The sequence below is a fragment of the Bos grunniens genome, chromosome 7 (assembly GCF_055505025.1).
Source record: "Bos grunniens cultivar Pamir isolate PY7600 chromosome 7, Bosgru_T2T1.0, whole genome shotgun sequence".
Taxonomy (NCBI): Eukaryota; Metazoa; Chordata; class Mammalia; order Artiodactyla; family Bovidae; genus Bos; species Bos grunniens.
This window is the reverse complement of record NC_141171.1, coordinates 67,707,312-67,719,356: the sequence shown is the minus strand read 5'-3', so window position 1 is coordinate 67,719,356 and position 12,045 is coordinate 67,707,312. Positions and strand designations below refer to the sequence as shown.

The 12,045-nt window shown below is 38.3% G+C and overlaps 1 protein-coding gene across 19 annotated transcripts in view; it reads right to left on the bottom strand.

The window, feature by feature from the left end:
• SGCD (sarcoglycan delta) overlaps positions 1 to 12,045 on the bottom strand; it is a 695,743-nt gene that overhangs the window by 241,064 nt on the left and 442,634 nt on the right. For all 19 annotated transcript variants that reach the window (XR_015167840.1, XR_015167841.1, XM_086412599.1 and 16 more), the window contains one exon: positions 594 to 695. Coding sequence is in view for 17 of the 19 variants with exons in the window: in XM_086412599.1 (XP_086268725.1) it covers positions 594 to 695 (102 nt within the window). In the remaining 2 variants the exon portion in view is untranslated. The remainder of the gene's footprint in view (positions 1 to 593; positions 696 to 12,045) is intronic.

Sequence of the window (12,045 nt, the reverse complement as noted above, 5' to 3'; positions counted from 1 at the left end):
CTGTAAAATGAAGACAACAATAAACATCATCCCATTGGACCAATCTGTGAATTATATTAGATAATGATAACAACTCATCAGAATAGCAAAGTACATGGGACAGAGCACACACTCTAGTGTGATCATTTAAATACCATTTTTGAGCATAGCTGTTAATATATTAAATTGATTCTAATCAACCTTTGCCATATTGTCCACATTCTTCATAAAAAAATTCTAGTTCTTTAGGACTATTTCTAAAGAGGGCTTTGAAATACTTGACAATTAATAGCAATAGGAAGACTTTCTTGGATTTATATAGCACTTTAATGCACTTCCACATTTTTTTTCTTGTTTTCTTTGTAGCACAATCTAGAAAGTTCACTAATAAAGGTTATCACTCTCTATTTGGCAGGGTTGGAAAGAGGCTCAGAGAGGTCATCTCATTTGTACTGCAGAGGCAACTGCATTCAAAAGTTTCGATTCAAAGGCATCTTACTATGTACATTGCTACCCCGTCCCTCAACCTTTTATATTCAGTCATTGGCAAGATAATTTTCCCCCAGGTTTAGATTCAAGAGAAACAATGATTCCTTCTTCCAACAGAAACTTACTGGTCGGGACTGGATTTCTTTGGCGTAGAGAGGTTGCAAGAATTCTGAGTCTCCTTCTAGCTTTAGACCTTTTTCTGTGATTCTCAAGTTTCCCATTCCATCCTAAAATAGAGGCACAGAGAGAACATGGAAAATTTGATTAGTCCAAATTTCAAAAATACCTTAGGTTTTCAAAAATTGAAACAAAATTATTGCCTTTCTTTTTTTTAAGAACGTGGAATGAGAGGAGGTCAAAATGAAGACATAATATACTTGGAGGCATTGTTCAGTGTGATTATGCATATTACCCTCTTTGCTAACTTATTCTGAGAAAATCGATTTCAAACAATCTTGGAAAATTGAGTAAATTTTTCAAGCAAGCAGAAATCTAAGCAGCACAGATGAAAGGCACCCTTTTGACTAGGCAGTGGTGAAAGAATGGAGGCAGGAGATTAGTGTGGAAAGAAGAAAAATATGATTTCCCAGGTTAAAGTAAAAGATCTGATATCTGAAACTATGCAGAAATGACAAACTGCAGTCTGTTGTTCTAATCCATCCTTTGGACATGGTGTCTTTGGCTCACAAAATATTTAAGGAGTCAAATTATTTACTAACATATTTATTAATACTTTATTATTGGTGGGCTGCCATCTATGGGGTTGCACAGAGTCGGACACAACTGAAGCAACTTAGCAGCAAAAGCAGCAGCATGGAAATATTGAAATATAAAAGTAGAAAGGATAAATAGCAAACACTTATGTAGTTATCATTCATCTTCAACAATTATCAACTTATGGCTACTGTTCTCTATTACAGCTACTATATCAAACTCCTTTATTTAAATATAACCATAATACCATTACCACAGCAAAAAGATAAATAAAATTACTGCTAAATATTATCAAGTACCCAGGGTCAATGTTCAAGTCTCGTGAATATTCTTCTCTTTATTTCTTTTTGTTTGAAATCAAGTTCCCTATTGCATTTGTTTGGTACATAAAATACTAGATCATCTCCTTAAAACTCCTCAATTTCTGTCACACATCCACACACAAAAACACACTTATTTGATAAACAAAATGACATTTTTTCCAATAGCATTTTCCCGAGTTTTGATTTTGCTGAACATTCCCATAATTTTATGTCATGTGTTCCTCTCTCTCCTGAATTTTCTGTAAGTCAAGAAGCTTGAGGAGATTCAGGGTCAGTTTTCTAAGAAAATACATCCTAGAAAATGAAATGTATTGGTTTTATTTTGTTACCATCACAAATAACCACAAACTCAATGGTTTAAGACAGCACAAATTTATTATCTGTATGTTAGAAGTCAGACCCAGGGCTCAAAGGGGAAAATCAAGGTGACAGCAGGGCTGCTACACTCTTTCAGAAGGCCCTAAGACAGAACCCATTTCTTGACATTTTCTCATTTCTCAAGGCTGCCCACATTCCTTGGCTTGTGGCCCCTTCCATCTGCAAGTCAGCAATGGTTGGTTGAATCTTTCTTACATCGAATCATTCCAACAATGAATTATCTGTCTATTTTTTTTAATAACTTAGGTACAGATTTTATTCAGATTTCATAATTTTTACAAGTTTTATTTTTTTAAAAAACTTTTAAAATTTATTTCTAATTGAAGGATAACTGCTTTACAGTATTGCATTGGTTTAGACACTTAAAGTTCATGAAGCATACAAGGATAATCTATGTTAAGATCACCATAATTCTATCATAACATTAATTCCCTTTTGCCATGTAATGCAACATATTGATGGATTCTGAGATTAGGACATTGATGTTTTTAGAAGGGAGGGCATTTTTTCTGCCTACCACATGCTCTATCAGGAAGCAGTGAACATCTTTTGCAATGATGTCATAAGCCACTGGTGACTGAGAGGATCCATTATTTCAGTAGAGATTTCAAACTGGTGATAAAATAATTATTTCTTAATTTATTATCTGGGGTATTGCATCAACAGAAATTTTATATCATCAACTACATGTTTATCCTAAATTATATAAAAACTTGATAGATGCTTGATTTTTCCTCCTTTATTGATTAATGTTCAAAATTTGAATTAGTTACCTAATATTCTCCAAAGATGACCAAAGGTTTTCTTTTTAAAAAAATATCATTATGAACATTTTGATTTGCTTCATTCCAGTGCAGTTTTTATTCCTATTGAAGTTTACAGTGTTCTCTTCTTGCTCAGTGGGGGTCTCTTCAAGTCCTTTAATTAAGACTCAGGCATCTTTAACCACCCTCTTGTTTCTGGCATGGTAAGATGTTCCAGGGTTATCTTACATAAGTCTTGCCCCAGGACAGAACCAGCCATTTCTAGTAAGAACTTGGGTTCATTTCAGTGGGAAATGGTGTTTAGATACCATAACCTGAGAGCTTGTTTATGTGACTGGCTCTTGTTTATGTGAACAGAGCTAGAAAATGAGTTGTGTATATGTTTTAAATGGAATATACCATAAGTTTTCATGAAATTTCAATTCAAACTTAGGCCTTGAAGGTTTTCATTTAACCTCATGGATCTTACAGTGTTATTACCTATTTTCCATACCAAAAATCCCTGTTTTCAATAACATCAATATGACTACTCATTTGATTTAATCCACAAGACACAAAGAACAGTTTCAGAAAAACCAATGCCACTAACCATACTAACATTATGATTAAGAAAAGCAAATAAAAATTTGCCCTTAAAAAATCTTGAGTATGTACAACTAGTAAACTATAGTCAAATGGCTGCATTTTAAAGTCATTTAAAATAGTTTTATTCTGAATGGTTATGTCAGCAACCTCTTGTCAGTTAGGTTCAACTGTTTCATCCCTGCCCACACACCTGCTGCTTCAATTTTTCATGAATGCTTTTTTAAAGTCTTGTTTTGTTATAGATTTGTGAACTATTTAGATGGAACCAAAGTCAAATCTATAAACCAAGATACATTCAAAGAAGTCTAGCTTCTGTCACAGTATATTTCTGTCACATTATATTTCTTTCTTCTCCAAGTAAAGGTGTGTGTTTGTATCTGTATCAGCCAAGGTTCTCCAGAGAAACAGAGCTAATAATATGTCTGTGTAGGTATGCATGTACATATATCCACATGCATGCACACACATTCATTCACTCATTCATTTTAAGGATCTGACTTAGGAAGTTATGAAGACTGACAAATCTCCAAATCTGTAGACAGCAAGCTGGGGATTCAGATTAATTAAATAAACCGTATGTTATATATATATGTGATTTAAAATATATATGAATATATAAAATGCATTAAAAATTTATTCCTGCATTTTCTCAAAACCATTTGAAAAGTGCAAAATTCAAATGAAAACTTCAGGTTATCAGCATCTCATGAAAACTGAAAGCCATGGCAAGTCTGAGTCTGCCTTCTCACATAGCTGCCATTGGCTAGAGGTAAAGAGCAGCCTGAATCAAATGCTGTCTAGGTCACCACAATTTTCGCCCAACCTATATCACTAAGCTATGTTTTATCAGACCCCTAAACCTTCTGACTTAAGTCTACTATATCTTCTCTCCAGCACTGCTATGTGCTCTGTACCTCAATATACTTGTTATAGACATTGTATGGGGGTAGGGGGACTCTAAGTGACCAAGTGGAGAATACACATTTTTCCCCAATTTTCTTTTATAACGGCACTTCAGTCCATGGATGAGAACAGATCTTTCTTGGTCAATATTGTTCTTTCATGGATAGCAGGTCATCTGTATATTTCTATTGTTGTTACTTGTGGGGAAAGCTTTTCCAAGAGGGTTCTAGCCTGGGCATTTAAACCCAGTGTGAGGGGCAGGAGGCTGGAAGGCATGCCCATACCACAATAGCATCAGGGAGGATCCACAACAAAGAGAAAAATCAAAAGCAAATATCCACAAAACCCTCCCCCCACCAAAAGGGGGTATGAGTTATTGTATTTTGGGTTATTATGATGATTTCCATTAACTGGAGAAGCAGATCTTTTCATAGAAATGTAACAGAGAAAGCAAACCTGATTCCAAGTTGGATCTATTCCCTTATCTCTAACCCTTGAGCTCTCTGTTGCTTGTACTTAGTCATGTTGGTCTGTACTTTTGTAAAAGAATGTTGACTACAGACTGAAAAACACGGGATAGCTCATTCTCAAGGTGCTGGCCTTTAAAGGTATAACACTTTCCCATTCATATAAAGGTAAAAAGTTTCAGAATAGAAAATACCAATTATGTTGTTATAGGTTTATACTAACATTCGGACCAGACCCACATGGATGGATGCAAGAACAATGGATTCCTGCAACAACAAGCCATTCCCCCCACTTTTAGTATAAAAGAAGCCTGCATTTTAACTTGTATAAGATGGTTCTTTTGGACCCTTGCATCTTTCCCTGGTAGCTCAGTTGGTAAAGAATCTGCCTGCGGTACAGGAGACCTGGGTTCGATCCCTGGGTTGGGAAGATTCCCTGGAGAAGGAAATGGCAAACCACTCCAATGTCCTTGCCTGGAAAACCCCATGGACAGAGGAGCCTGATGAGCTGCAGTCCATGGGATCGCAAGGAGTCAGGCATGACTGAGTGACTAACACTTTCACTTGGGACCCTAGTCTACCATCTTCTCAGTATGAAGACTTTCTGAACAAAGTCACTATTCCTCACCTCAGCAACTCATCCCTGAATTCTTGGCCTGTGTTAATGGTGAGCAATATAAGCTTGGACTCTGTAACAGAAACACATACTAAACCTGACATCTATAGATAGACTTCTGTGGTTAAGTTGCTCAGTCGTGTCTAACTCTGCGACCCCATGGACTGCAGCACATCAGGCTTCCCTGTCCTTCACTGTCTCCTGTTTGCTCAAATTCATGTCCACTGAGTCGGCAATGCCATCCAACCATCTCATTCTCTATCACCCCCTTCTCCTCCTGCCTTTAATATTTCCTAAGTTAGTTAATTTTTTTCTGATGTGTATTTATCAAACCAAATGGAACTCCTAAATATTCTTAAATAAAAGATTATATTTAGGGTAATCAGCAAGTAATTTCAAATAAATCTCCTTCCTTTCTTATAGTTCATTCATAAATACCCTATTAGTATTTATTGATGACTTACTATGTTCCAATTACTATACTCTGTGTTTTTTACTTTAATTTCATTTTCTTTATCATTATTGAAATTACCATGCTACTTCTTGATTTTAACTATAAGAAAATAATCATATAGATGTGAAAACATTTGGCAACAAAGTTGTTCATCGCCATTTCATTTTATAAAATAAAAACATGAAAAATTAGAAAATAAAACTTTCATGTTAAAAGGGTAAATATGCTACAATGGGATATGATGTAGCTCTTGTAGAGGAATATTTAAGAACACAGGCAAATATTCACAGTCCATTATTAAGTGAAAAAAATTAACAAATACATATGTATATTTCATACCATTTTTTATAACTATATATACATATGTATATACATACATACATGGACTTAAGAGGAAAAATTCTAGAGAACATTTCGCAGGGAAAAAATTATCAAAAACATACATTTAAATGTTAAGGTTAGCTATTTTTGTATGCCTAAAATATGAGTATTTTTATTTTCTTCCTTTTGCTTATCTGTACTATATAATTTTCTGTAACAATTTTTGTATTTTAAGAGGTTATAAAATGTTTTCATGCTTTATTTTAAAAATCAATCTTTATCAAAAATCTATACTATGTCATATATTTGATGCTAGTGGTAATAAACACACCTGGCAATGCAGGAGACATAAGAGATGAGGGTTCAATGCCTGGGTTGGGAAGACCCCCTGGAGGAGGGCAAGGCAACCCACTCCAATATTCTTGCCTAGAGAATCTCATGGACAGAGGAGCCTGGTGGGCTGTAGTCCACAGGGCCGCACAGAGTCGGACACGACTGAATCGACTTAACACACATGCATTCTTATATTATCTAATGTAATTATCATCTCCTCAACGGTCTTATAAGATAGTCATTATTTTCCTTATTTTATACATGAGAAAATTTACTGGTGAATAACTTATTCACTGGTAAGTGACACAATAAAAAAGGCTGAGCGCCAAAGAATTGATGCCTTTGCACTGTGGTGCAGAAGACTCTTGAGAGTCCCTTGGACAGCAAGGGATCAAACCAGTCCATCCAAAAGGAAATCAGTCCTGAATAGTCACTGGAAGGACTGATGCTGAAGCTGAAACTCCAGTACTTTGGTCACCTGATGCAAAGAACTGACTCATTGGAAAAGACCCTGAATACTGGGAAAGACTGAAGGCAGGAGAAGGGGCGACTGATGATGAGATGCTTGGATGACATCACTGACTCAAAATGGACATGAGTTTGAGTAAACTCCAGGAGGTAGTGAAGAACCGGGAAGCCCAGCAAGCTGCAGTCCATGGGGTAGCAGAGAGTTGGACACGCCTGAGCAACAACAGCAACAACTCACTCACAATTACATACCTAGTTAATGACAAAATCAGGAACTTAAACCCAAGACTATCAAATTCAGACTATATACTTTTACTCATTATTTGAACCCAATCTAATGTATATTTAAAGTATCTTTCTTAATACCACTTTGATTTTCACTTACTTGGTTGGTGTGCTCAGCAACTGTAGAGAGGGTCATCTCCAACTGCAAGACTAACACCATCCAGTTTTATGGTCAAATACCTTTATTCCACCTTCCCAGAGTCTAAAGGCTCTTTATTACAACCCAACTGCCTCCCATGGGACTATACACAGGCTAAATCATCTGCTGTTTCTGGGAAGCCTACTGTGTGCTTAACTATGTGCTGCAAGCTATGGGGAGGCAGAAAGAGGAACAGCCCTTCTCAAACATGTCCTCTGGGCTGTTTATAATACAGGTGGCACACAGCCAAAGAAGAATAGTCAAGGAAATATAAGAAAGAGCAACATTTGAGAAAAGCTCATCCAATCCAGCAGTCAATTAACTCCTTTGTAATAGCAGTTTCACTTTTACTTTAATGCCTTTTTTGGTAAGAAGTGTGTGTGCTCAGTTGCTCACTACCAATTTGCCAAATGCATATTGTTTCTTCCATTTACAGGTTCTTCCTACACTTGTGCCTCATCACCTCATTTTTCCACTTTCTGTCCCAGTCCCTAGGTCTGCCCAAGACACGTGGCGGGAAGGCTCTTTCCAATAGTGTGAATTATTGTCATTGTGCATGTGTGTGCTCAGTGGTGTCTGACTCTTTGCAACTCCATGGTCTGTAACCCACCAGACTCCTCTGTCCATGGAATTTTCCAGGCAAAAATACTGGAGTGGGTTGCCATTTCCTACTCCAGGGGTTCTTCCCAATCTAGGGACTTAACTATGGTCTCCTGAGAAAGTCTAGGGACTTTCCCTGGTCTCCTGCATTGACAGGTGGATTCTCTACCACTGCGCCACCTGGGAAGCCCCTGAATCACTATGATTAGCCTTTATTTGCAAACTATAATACATACTAGAGTAGCCAATTAAATATGTTCTCACATTAGCATCTCCTTGATAGCTCTGGAACAATCAGACTGGATTAAATGCACACTGAAACAGCTTGAGAACAGCCTTATTTAAAACTATTTTATTTTAACTTCACAAGAAGCTACGGGTATTATTAAGATAGGAGTTTTAGGTCAGTTTTGAATCAAAACTTCCTTCCCAGTAAGATGGAAAAAGAAGCATTGGGAAGATTCACAGTCATTCCCAAAGTAATTAGAAATAGACCATTTCCCCCCCTTCTCTTCAAATGGCAAAATGTCATTCTTTGAAGGAAGCACAAAAATTCTAGCAGCCCACTAGCTGGCCTTGACTGAGCCAACATCATCCAGCCAATGGTCCTACATTTGACAAAGTACACTTGGGACAGAAGTGGGAACCCAGGACCCACTGTCCCAGTGAGGGAATGGTCTCTGCTGACCTGTCAGTACAGTGTCCCCTGGGCCTACCCCCTGCCTAGCACATAAGAGTTTTCACAAACACATGAGCAAATCTCATTATTTTTCCAGGCCAAGTTAGAGTGGCCCCTTGTAAGGTCTTCTGGAGGAGATAGGGCCTGGGGACAGGTACAGAGGTGGATGGAATCTAGAGAGAATCTCCCTCTGGGCTGGACCAAGGATGATGGCATTTGCTCTTTATGTTTTATCTGGCTCAGACTGTCCAGTTTGATTGTTTCAAGTAGCCAGTTTTCCACAAGATGAGTCAAGAATAAATGCAGAGATTTCAGAGTGGCAGGACAATAGACTGAAATATTAATTTATTTCTTTCTTCATATCTCCCATGTCAGACCCCAGCCCTTTTCATCACCATTTCAGATAGGTTCTCAGGCTTTATAATCATGTAGCTTAGAGATTTTGAGTGCAAAGAAGCAGAGGCAGTCTGAAAGCACTGGGGTTTCTTATCATTTGTAAAAGGTAACTCAGTAAATGGACTATGTCAGGCATGTTGGGCAGGGAGGCAAGTAGAAGATGAGATTTATTTCCACTGGGGATGGAGAAGGCGTCTATGATTTCCATGAGTTCTAGAGACTACTGTCCTGCCAGCGTCCCTAGGAGAGTTAGGACCTCAGAGAGAAATGGATGCAGGACTCCAGCCTCTCCAAACTTCCCCCTTCCCAGGCATAGCAGAGAGATCCCTTTTCAAGACACAAAGGGACCACAGTTCTCCGAGCCATTGCCAATGAAAGACAGTGACTAGTGCTGGGCAAAACATTGAGATGTCCGAACATCCCGAGCGCTGTGGGATGCCCTGTTGGCCCTTGTGGAATGAGGGATGAGAATCAGTGTTGCCTTCCTCTAAAGAAAGTATTATTTCTTGCTCTTCTCATTTTCTTGCTATATCAGCATCAAACAGGTTTTTAATTCCATCAGCACATTTTCAAGCTTGAAGTAATGCCAGGTCCTATTTTAGTAAGCAGGTCTCAAGATGAGCTCTTGTTGTAACAGTTTCAATGGTAGGCATTGCTTGATTTTGATCAGAGTGAAACAACTGTTATCTGCACACAGATTGCTTCAGAAAGGCAAGCTTCTGGAGAGATGGGATTTTGTTGTCTGAACTCTCAATTTCTACAACATTGCTTAATTCATAGGATATGATCAGCAAATACTTGTGAAGTATTATAATGTCATTTCAAATAAAGCTGTATTTTTAAAGGTGTACTGTGGGAACTGCAAAGATGTTAAAAGCTCAACCTGTCCCTTGAGCAGATTTCCAAATACAGCAAGAGTTTTCAACTAGGGTGGTATAGTACCAAATGGGTGAAAACTGGTGATTGGGTGAAGATGCAAATCACACTCTTACATATAAAGCACAAATATGCTTATATATAGACTGCATACACAGTATATTAATATAATTAAAATTTCATGGTGAGGGGAGTGAGGAGTCTAAAAATGCTCTCGGGGAGGGGGAGGCAATAATGAAAAGAAAAAAGTTGAGAAATACTCCACCAGAATGTTATAGATTTTGAGATTGTTCCACCTTTCCTCCCTTTAATCCGTAAGCGGTCACTTCTGCCATTCACGTACTGAACCTTCCTCTCAGCCTGTAAAATGTAATGACATGGTAGCACACAGGTAAAGCAGAAACTCCTTAATGTAATATTTAACACCTTCTTCATCTGGCACCAGCCACTTCTCCAGCCTCATCTCTTATCGGTTTCCCTTCACTCTGTCACAAAGCAGGCTAGCAATTTCTCCAAAGTCTTTCCCTTTTCAGTTTTCACTAATGTCCCTCCCTTGGCCAACAAGGCTCTTCCTAACCCTTCTGCCTCTCTCTCCAGTCCTTTGGTTTTGGTCAGATGTCTTTTCTGGGTCTAGGGGCCCTTCTCTGATGTGCACACTTCGTGAGCACCTCCATCACAGCATTTACCCACAGCAGTACAATGATCCATTGACATCTGTGTCCTTCCACTTGACTTCAAATTCCTTGAGATGAGTGGTAGTGTGTCAGCCCTTACTCCATCTTTCAGGCCCAATATATTGTCTATAACTAAGTATGTGACTGCAAGAGCAATAAAAAGTAAGCTAGAGAGGGCTCAGAAAGGATGCATCGGTACAAATGAAAAACAATAACAAAGCTACCATTGCTATAAGCATTAGGCAAAGCACTTGACTGACATGTCCATTCATCCTCATTATAACTCTAGTGGGTAGGCAATGTTAGCCCATTTCATAGTTGAGAAAACTGATGTTCAGACACCCTGAGAGTCTAATTACGAAATTTAAGTCCTTCACTACCGCACTGCATACTGCATGGTTAAGATCCAAGTGTTTGCCCAGCCCTGTGTTAAATGCAAAGTGATGAGGATTGAAGATCGAGTCCCTCCCTTCTAGGAGCTGCTCGTTTAAAGGACAAAACACAAGTAACGCACGTAACGGCGAGGGTGTGGAGATACGGGGACTCACATTCCACTGGTGGGAACACAATGCGGGGCAGGCACTTACAAAAGGATTTGACTGTTCAAGAGTTAAAGACAGTCACCACGCGACCCAGAAACTCCACTCTGAGCCATCTGCCCAAGATAAATAAAACCTACGCTCACACAAAGACTGGGACATAAATGGCCATTATAGTAAAATTCTTAATAGTCAAAAAGGAGAAACAAGCCAGATGCTCACCAACAGATGAATATATAAAATATTCTATGGAATACTATTTAGCAGTGCAAAAGGAACAGACTGATCTATGCCACAACACAGATAAATCTCAAAAACATTATGCTAAGTGAATGAACCCAGACACAAAAGATCATGTATTGTATGAGTCTGCTTATATATAACATCCAGTGAGGCAAATTTATAAAGGCAGAAAGTAGATTAGCAGTAGTCATAGATTAGGATTGAGGAGTGACTTTAAAAAACCCTAAGGGATTTTACTGAGATTACAGAACTGTTCTAAATTTGGAATGTGATGATAGTGGCCAAAACCAGTAAATTTACCAAAAATCACTGAAATCACACTTAAAGGGCTGAATCTTATAGTGTGTAGATTTAACCTTAACAAGTTGTTGTTTTTGTTTGTTTGTTTGTTTGTTTAAGAGTAATAGACATGCACTGATATTCCAAGAACAAAGAAATCCAGTTCAGGAGACATGACATGTGCTTTCAAATTCTCCAAATCAGTAAAGAGAACAGGTTCAGAGACGTGTGCTGGGCCAAGAGGTAGCAGGTTCAAGAGGGAAGTGGTAAGAGACAACTCCATTATTTGTCCTCAGCTGGTGTGCAGGGATAAAAGAAAGATGCTGGCAAGTGTTCTGTTCCCATCAAGGACCAAGCTGGGGAAGGAGGAGCAGCGTGAGGGAAGAGGCAGCAACTGCATTAGACCCAGGAAGCATTTACTGACCAAGTCAATTACACTGTGGGTAGTCTAGGAAGGTTGCTATTGGTCTTTTCCAGCGAGCATTAAATATTGGACCGTAATTGGTGCTGAATGACAACACAACAGCAAAGACCAGATTAC